General features: G+C 54.3%; 3 protein-coding genes across 3 annotated transcripts; all 3 read left to right on the top strand.

Moving 5' to 3' along the window:
* Window positions 1–582: 582 nt before the first annotated feature.
* Window positions 583–1,424, top strand: PHACADRAFT_189911 (uncharacterized protein; the record flags this gene model as incomplete). Its single annotated transcript, XM_007390167.1, has 2 exons — window positions 583–678; window positions 735–1,424. 2 exons carry the CDS (start codon window positions 583–585, stop codon window positions 1,422–1,424), a joined length of 786 nt encoding a protein of 261 aa, XP_007390229.1.
* Window positions 1,425–2,965: 1,541 nt separating this feature from the next.
* On the top strand, window positions 2,966–4,818 carry PHACADRAFT_84564 (glycosyltransferase family 59 protein; the record flags this gene model as incomplete). Its single annotated transcript, XM_007390166.1, has 9 exons — window positions 2,966–3,067; window positions 3,125–3,213; window positions 3,270–3,573; window positions 3,632–3,791; window positions 3,851–3,979; window positions 4,041–4,182; window positions 4,257–4,316; window positions 4,373–4,515; window positions 4,574–4,818. The coding sequence occupies 9 exons, from the start codon at window positions 2,966–2,968 to the stop codon at window positions 4,816–4,818; spliced, it is 1,374 nt and encodes a 457-aa protein (XP_007390228.1).
* A 1,332-nt stretch (window positions 4,819–6,150) lies between these two features.
* PHACADRAFT_246908 (uncharacterized protein) lies at window positions 6,151–7,490 on the top strand. Its single transcript, XM_007390165.1, has one exon. The coding sequence runs from the start codon at window positions 6,175–6,177 to the stop codon at window positions 7,222–7,224; it is 1,050 nt and encodes a 349-aa protein (XP_007390227.1). The 5' UTR covers window positions 6,151–6,174; the 3' UTR covers window positions 7,225–7,490.
* Window positions 7,491–8,346: the final 856 nt, after the last annotated feature.

Genomic DNA, 8,346 nt, shown 5'->3' with positions numbered 1-8,346 from the left:
ATTGGGTAATTTTTTTGCTGATGCTTGAGATTACATGTCAGGACATCAACGATCCTTCCCTACTCCATGATTACTATGTTGCGCGGCACCATGCAAGTTCTCGATACTCCGTTCGTGGTCGCGGGACGAAAGGCTACATCGGGTTTGATCTCGACCCGAAAAATCTGTGCATCGTGTTCATCAAGTCCATTTGGTATACAGAAGGCGCCTGCTCCGAGCTGGAGAACTATGTGCTGCTTCGCGCCCATAAAGTACCGAGCATCACCTCCATCCTTGCAGGAGGCGACGTGGGAGGCAAGATGCCACAGACGACTCGCAATCAAGAATTTTTCCTGAACGACCGGAGGCCGCCATCAAAGCATATTCATCATCGTATCGTTAGGAAGGAGATTGGTTGCCATCTCGAGACATATAAAGATTAGAAGGAGCTTTTGCGATGCACACATGATGCTTTCGAGGGTAAGATCCATGACCAGTCGCGGAGTTGGAGCTTGCATCCACTGACCACTTGGTTCAATAGCGCATAAGGCTGCCTACGAGTTTGCAAGGCTTTTGCATCGCGACGTCAGTGTCGAAAACATCATGATTAATGCCGAGACCGGAAAGAGTTTCTTGAACGACTGGGATTTTGCTAAGCTTGTCGAAAACCCAGGAGAGGCCACTGCTTCGGATCGCTCAGTACGTCGTTGATACTGTTTAGTGTATGCCAATCTCAATACTCCCATCACTCACAGGGAACATGGCCCTACATGTCGGCGACATTGCTGATGTTCCCCCTGAAGCCAAATCATCTGTTCGATGATCTGGAATCATTCCTCCACGTACTGCAGATGCTTGGCATGCGCTTCCACCTGCATTCCCACTCCAGCACAAAAATGGTCACCTCGGGAGGCAGAAGCTCCAAAGTCTACAACGCGGTGGCGAATGCAAAAAACACACGGTTTGCTACCGTCCTCCGGAGCCTCTGTTTTTTGGCACACAAGTGGGGTCAAAATTTTGTCGGTGGCCAAGAGAAGTACCTTTACTTGTCACTCGGGGAGCCTCCCGTCCTTTTCAGTGGCCCTTCCCGCCCATCAGGCGCCCTTCCGACTCTGGTCTCAGAGTGGCACAAGCTGTTCTCACAGCACTACGGTACTCTCGAGAGAATGACATGGGAAGCTCTCTGGGGCGAGCTGCACAGAGAGGTGCCAGTGTCTCAGAGTGTTCGAGACTCCGTAGCGAAGTGCACCCTCTCCAAGATGACACACGAAGATCTGGACGGTCCATGGAGAGCCGTGCTTGGCGACGAAGCGTTCCTAGACTCTTCGGAACCAAAGACAGAAGACCAGCTCGAAACTTTGCCCTTGCCCGATGGTACTCCCTTCATGAAGGTTTCAACTGGAAGCAAGAAGCGGTCCGTAATATCCATGTCGAGCTCTGGGTAGTCTGGTGTGGAAGCGGGTTGGCGGAGGTTCTTCACATGAAATTTGGATTGTTGAGTATGTACGTGATTCGTCGGTGCCGCTCTACTACTACTACTACTACTACTACTACTACTACTACTACTACTACGTGTGTACATGTATGCGTACTTGAACTCATTTGAAATTCTCATATAGAGAAAAGGTTAAGACCGACGTTTTCGGCCATGAACTTATGCTAATCCCTAGTCTCGCGAGTATCCATGACAAGGCTCGCCTCGAGGGCTCACTGAAGGGCGCCATGCGTCATAGTGTTCACATCACGCCCAAGCGGAGAGACCTATCGCGCCAACCCCGACTTCAAGCTCTATCAAGCTCAGGCATACACGGGGACATGCCGGAAATGGATTGGTTCACGAACACTACTAAGAGGAAACTGATGTGGAGTGGATGCATTTTATGTATGCTGCCTGCGTATGGCCATTTATATACAAAGAACTGGAGACTCGTGGAGGACTCACCAGGAGACGTGCATGCTAACGTGTGAACCGGACCACGGAAAGATATTCTCGACCTGCTCTTTGCTGTAACGCAACCTTGACAGCCGTAAGACCAACTTCGATCCTTCTAGAGGAGTAGACCACAGATCTCGCTCCAGAGCCCAAGCTCTGCTCCGTCCGACTTCGAATCCGAGGCGCGTCATTCCGCTTGACTGTTACCAGGTACAACAGGCCTGACGGAGACAGCAAGGTCTGCGAAGCAAATAGCTATCGCACACGCACACTCAAAAAGGAGTACACTACGCACGTCAACGTCGTCCAGCAGTGCGTCCGTGATCTGCATGCCATCCTTCCCGCTCGCCCAGGCGCCCGCAATCCCGGCGGTACTTTGCGCGCTGCACGCTTCTTCGTCAAATATTGGGACACAGAGGGATTGAATATGAGGAGGTCGACACTGCGCTGCAGACGCGTCCGCACCGGTTCTGCCAGGCTTGTGGTACTGGGATCTATGGCCGTCTACTACATGGCGTCCGTGTCAGGGCATGGAAGAACTGGAAGGAGAAAAGGGAGAGGCACCTCGTTCTGACGCGCAGTTAGCAATGTGCGTGAGGCGGCATGAGGATTGATGTCCATAGAAGTGCACACTGTAGAGAGGTCATTTCCAAAGAGCAGACGACGTCGAAGAGGCGACTACTAACGACACGAGTACTCGAGAATGGCCCGAATGAAGCTGGAGACGCAGTCTGAACTAGACCTGCGTGGTCTAGATTATATGTGAATGCCAACGGGAAGCAAAGCACGCACCCTATCTCCAGGTATACCAGAGGCTTCGTTCCTGCTGAAGCGCGTCAGGTAGGATGAATTAAAGTGTTCTCTATGAAAGGCAAGGTCTAGTCTAGTCGCACAGAAATGAGGGGAATATGAGACACACCTGCAGCTTCGTAGACATGCCCATAGTCCGCAGTGGTCAAATGCGACAGTTCTAGCGTCGAGATCATTGCGGTCTCTGGTTAAGAACGGATGTGAGACGCGTACAAGCGCCAAAGCCATCTATCATTGACCGCCATGTTGCCGGCGTCGCTGGGTCCGACGGTCTACCTGGCATTCTGCGCCAGCTCAGTGCTGGTGCTTAAGGCCATGAATGAAGCAGTCATAGAACCGTATATGGTGTGTGACTAAGTCTTCTGTGAGGGAATGTGTGCTGAGGAGAGCGATCACTTATAGGACGAGCCGTTCCATGTTCCGCAAGCTCAGGCATATTGCATTGGGAACTATTCCTACTGGGATCCTAAGATTACGACACCTCCTGGCCTGTAAGCATGTCTGCACTCCAACCTTAGCATTTAGCTGATCGAGCGTGGTCTGATAGCTACATCCTGAGCCTTATTCTGAAGCGTATCTTCATGTTGAAATGTAATTTGGCAATGCTCCGGCTCACTCCCCTGCTTGCTCTACTCGTGCTTCCCCTCGTGCTCACCAGGCTTCTCTGCTTTCACAAACGCGAGCGCCCTCCGACCTCGCTCTTCGCTCCGACGCCGGAGGCAGTTGTGCTCTCCGCGTTCCCCGTCGCATGGTTCTTCGGCTTCCTGTACTACACTGAGGTCCCGAGCCTGGTGTTCGTCGCGCTCACGGTCGTCGCGGCCACGCACGACAAGCACTGGTTCGCAGCGCTGGTACGTCACTGTTCTGGCCTCGGCGCAACGCCCCGCTGAACGCACGTAAGGATGGCAGTTCGGTGCCGTAAGCTGCACGTTCCGCCAGACGAACGTCATATGGGTGCTCTACGCATACGCGGCTAGTCAGCTCATGAGCTTGCGCTTCCGAAGGGCTGCACCCGGGGCAAAGCCTGTCAAAAAGCTCCATGATCCGCCTGCCGTTGCCGCTACCCCAGGTTCGTCTGCACGCTTAGGCGATGATCGCTGTGCTGAAAGTTGGATCTTCCGTGTTCAGTCGATCTGCTGCAGGCAATCCTGAGTGCTCCGAAGGTCATCCCGGATATACTACCGGCATTTGTCCCCTACGCGCTGGTCATCGTCGCATTTGCGGTCTTCGTTTTCTGGAACGGAGGAATCGTGCTGGGTACGCAGGCTTGTAGCGATGCCGCCACTGTGTTCATCCGTCTGACTGCCGGCTTCGTCAGGCGACAAGTCGAACCACATTCCGTCGTTCCATGTACCTCAGTTGTACTATTTTGTGGGATTTGCTACTCTGATAGGTTGGCCCGCACTCGTGAGCACGCCAGGTGGACTGCAAGTTCTCGTGCAAGGAGTCCGGCAGCGTATGTTCGGTGGTAAAAGGTACACGAGCTGGGAGCGCGGTTTTAGCATGTCTGGTCCAGTGACTGACCCTGTTTTAGAAATACTGCCTTAACTTGCCTACTGTCAGCCGGAATGGCTCTCACGGTCTACAAATTCACGTACGTGCATTGGAAGCTTATACTCGTCTCAGCCAATCTCATGGTGTTTCGGATAGAATTCATCACCCCTTTCTTCTCGCGGACAATCGCCACTACACCTTCTACGTGTGGCGCAGAGTCTTCCGTCTGCACCCTGTTGTACCCTATCTCCTCATTCCTGGGTATATAGCTTGCACATGGGCATGGTATCTTCGGATCGGTATGTGTTCACTACATCCTTCTCTAGCCGAGTGGCACCTAATGCCGGCTTGGCGCAGGGCATGACCAGACGTTACTCCAGAACCTATTGGTTGCTTTGTTTGTGACACCCACGTTGCTCCCGACCCCCTTGCTTGAGCCTCGTTACTTTCTCATTCCATACGTCCTGCTCAGGGCGCAGGTGAGTGATGTTACCGGGTGGGGTATGGCGCTTGAGGGCCTGTGGTACGCCGGGATCAATGCGGCCACCATGTGGGTGTTCCTGTATAAAGAGAGAGAGGGCGTAGGTCGGTTTATGTGGTAGCTCTCGTGTACACCGTCTCTATACCCCCGTATCGTAGTAGAGCGTGACCGTGACGGGTAAGAACAGACCCACTGTGACTTACGCGCCGATGTTGACGCGCTGTTTGCTGTTCGACTCTCTCTTCAGTGATACCCAACGTTCCCATGGTTCACACCCACAAAATTACGTCTTGATTTACGTTCAACAGCGACGAGTTCGAAAACGCAACGGACTCGTCCACCCACTCGACGCTCACTACTACTATCATTCCTATATACCCCGACAACGACGACAATGCCGACTGATCCCACAGGACTCCCACAGCGTACACGGCCCATGACTAGGGCCTCGCTAAAGTCTCTTAATTTCTCATCCATGGGCAAAGCCCTTGCCGATGCCATGCACAAGGACTCTGTAGGGGAGAAGGAAAAGGGGAAGAAGGCAAGGGACAACGCGATTTCGAAACGTAGCAGCCTCGTGCTCCCGGCTCCTTCCTCCACGGATAAGGCTGCAACAACCAGAAATGACAAGACGCCTTCGCCAGACGCGACCGCAGTCCCTAGGAACACGCGCAGGCTCTCTAAACTGCCCAAGCCGAACGGTGGTACGTCTTCTGAAGAGCAGCTTGCGCCCAGCACGATCGGCCCCAGGGCCGGCGTGAAGCGTGCGTCCAGTCTGCGGCCTCGCAACTCCTTCACCACGTCTTCTGCGCTACCCAAGTACAGGCCGAAGTCCTTGCTTATTGATGGGTTCGACGAGAAGCGGGGGCAGTCCCCGCCCCCGCGCGCCGGTACTCGTCGTCGGCTCAGCACCTCAGATGAGGACAAGGAGGAGAAAGGCAAGGCGGCGCTGCTCGACATCGACAAGTTGGCGGAGAAGACGACACGTGCGATCAGTCCCTTGCCGCACCGCAACGCGCTGCAAGTCAACCTCACTGCCGCCATCAACGTGACTCCAACCCCGCCGTCAACGCCCGACAAGAAGACTCCGAAGGCGGACGCTTTCGGAACGTCCTCGTCGACGCGTGTGTCGTCCCCTACGCGCCCCAAACAGAGCAAGGCGGCTAAACCCGCCGCCGCTACGATTACCCGCCCACCGTCTTCTGCGTCTTCGACAACCTCGTCTCATGCACCAGCTTCTACTCCTACCCCGACTATCATCAAGCGCATCGCGCACCGCCGCAATGGGTCCGTACGCTCGCGTACTGATTCAGGTCCTAGGCCTAGTCCCCTAAGCACCAATATACCCGCAAACCGCAACTCACCCTTCGTCAATGTGTCAGTGCGCAAGAAGTCATCACAAGAACCCACACCATCCTCTTCTCGTTCTTCTCTCACAACTGACCCCATGCCGATCATCTTAACGAGGGACGATAGCATGGACAGTATCGAGGCCAACGACGTTGAGCTCATGCTCTCGCAGATGGTATCCCCGTCCGCACCCACGCCGACTTTGCCCAGGGTCCGTACCATAGACCTCAACGAATCTGCACCTGCTACTCCGCCACGTCTCTCTCCTTTCCCATTGCCAGGTCGTGCCAACCTATCTTATCTATCTCCGGCATTTCCGACAGCAGAGGGCTCGTCGTTCCTTCGTCCACAAAGGCGAAATGCGAGTGCAGGAAAGGAGCGCGGTTCGATACTATCCTGGGAGCAGTTAGCACAGCACAACAAGTCCATGGGCACACCTGATGTCGAGCACATGCTTGCCGATGTCGACTCACCTTTTCACGCGCTTATGGCGTCGCCGACACCTAGTCAGCTCACCTTGGCTGATATCCCCGAAAGTCCCTTGCTGAGTGCAATGCCTTCTCCCTCTGGTTATGGTGCTATCTCCCAAGTCCTGCTACCCGACGTCACACCGGCTCCCGCGCCTCACGCCCAGCTTCGCTACGACGACTCCGCTAAAGCCTCGCCTATCGAAAGCTCGGCGGTCACGATGCTGCGGCTCCAGCTGGCTTCCGTGGAACATATGGCGCAAGAACGCCTAGGCCGGATTCAAGCTCTCGAAGTCCAGCTAGCGTCTGCAGCTGAAGCTCGGTTGCATGACGCAGAAGAGCTCGCCCGACAGATCTCGACGCTCGAAGAGCAGGTCCATGGAAACCTCGCCAAGCCTGACCCGGACGAGAAGTTGTTGTTGTATGCAGCATCGCTGGAGGACCAGCTTGCACAAGCACAGAACGTCCGCGACGAGGCTGTCGCAGACGCGCTCGAGCAAGCTGCGTACGATGCCGCGGCCTCCCAGACGGCAGTGCTGCAGAAGCAGCAGGCGATGTGGGACCTGTCATCTGTTGCTTGCGAGGCCCACAGTACCTGGCAGGCGGTCAAGTGCACTGCAGAGGGCGAACTGGAGATCGTCCGGTCGGGTCGCGGGACATTGAACGTCCTCCTCGCGGGACTCAATCAAAGCTTACAGCAGTTTGCGTGAGCGATGAATAAGCATCTCACTCCCGTTCCCATCGGGTAAGGATGTTGACGTGTCGCTTGTTCGCCCAGCCCAGACACCCTATCTATCTCTCTCTAAACTAATATGTCGCTCTGTCACGTATGTATTGCTCGTGTTTGTACCTGAGCAAGGACAGACGCTCTACGATCTTTCTTTTTCCTTTTCGTCCGTACATTTCTCGAGTCTATGCGCCTATCTTGACCTTTGCATGTATCATACTTCATCTATCATCTGGGCCCTATGATGCTAATCACCATTGACTAATCGTCGCTCGTTGACGTACCGACTGACCTGAATGCGGCGACATGGCAGGCGTTCGCCACCGTCTGACTCTCGCAAAGCCGTTGCACAGCCATCTGCAAGGATATCTCGTAGCTGCTATAAGCGCGAGCTCGTGGTGTAAACATCCGGATATAGCGTGTGGTACCGGTGGCGTTCTGCCCTCTCGCCACTTTGTCCACCGTCATCTCAAATTTGCGCCTCCGACACGACAAGCATCCGCGTACCTTGGCACGCCATAAGGCCTGCTTATTGTTTTAGATTGTTAAGAATTTAGAAGGGCGTAGTAGTCGTAAATCATGTTAACCGGGCTTGCGTCGCCCGAGTGCCCGGTGCTGTGCTCTCGATACGCGAATCGAAGCACGCTCGTGGTGGAAGGAATTCCCTTCAGACGAGTGTAGGCGAATGTCCTTCGTCCGACTCGGATGGATGGCGACGAATATGTCATGGATTAGTTGATTAGTAGCAGTCCGGCCGGCGGTGAACCAAGCAGTTCACGTTGGGCACTGACTCAACGTAAGATTTCTTTGCCTGCGGCGGCCGAACGAGCTTGTAGTACTGGGACTGTGTGGTTGTTGAATATTTGAATCTTCGGAGACTCGGAGTGAGATCGAAAGGCGCGCTTACCGTAATTACTGTCCCGTTAGCGCCGACTTCGCTTTTTCCTGTGGAGAAAACCCCGGCAGTGCTGTGGTTCATAAGCTAAGTTTGCATCTGTCAGCGAACGAAATCCTTGCGTCGATTAGGTCATCTCCGAGTCTGTGTAGCCTCGTACTTTGCTCATACGTCGGATATATAAGGCTTGCACCTTCGCCGACCATGGCA

Source organism: Phanerochaete carnosa, assembly GCF_000300595.1.
Source record: "Phanerochaete carnosa HHB-10118-sp unplaced genomic scaffold PHACAscaffold_1, whole genome shotgun sequence".
Classification (NCBI taxonomy): Eukaryota; Fungi; Basidiomycota; class Agaricomycetes; order Polyporales; family Phanerochaetaceae; genus Phanerochaete; species Phanerochaete carnosa.
This window is presented reverse-complemented; position numbering and strand designations above follow the sequence as displayed.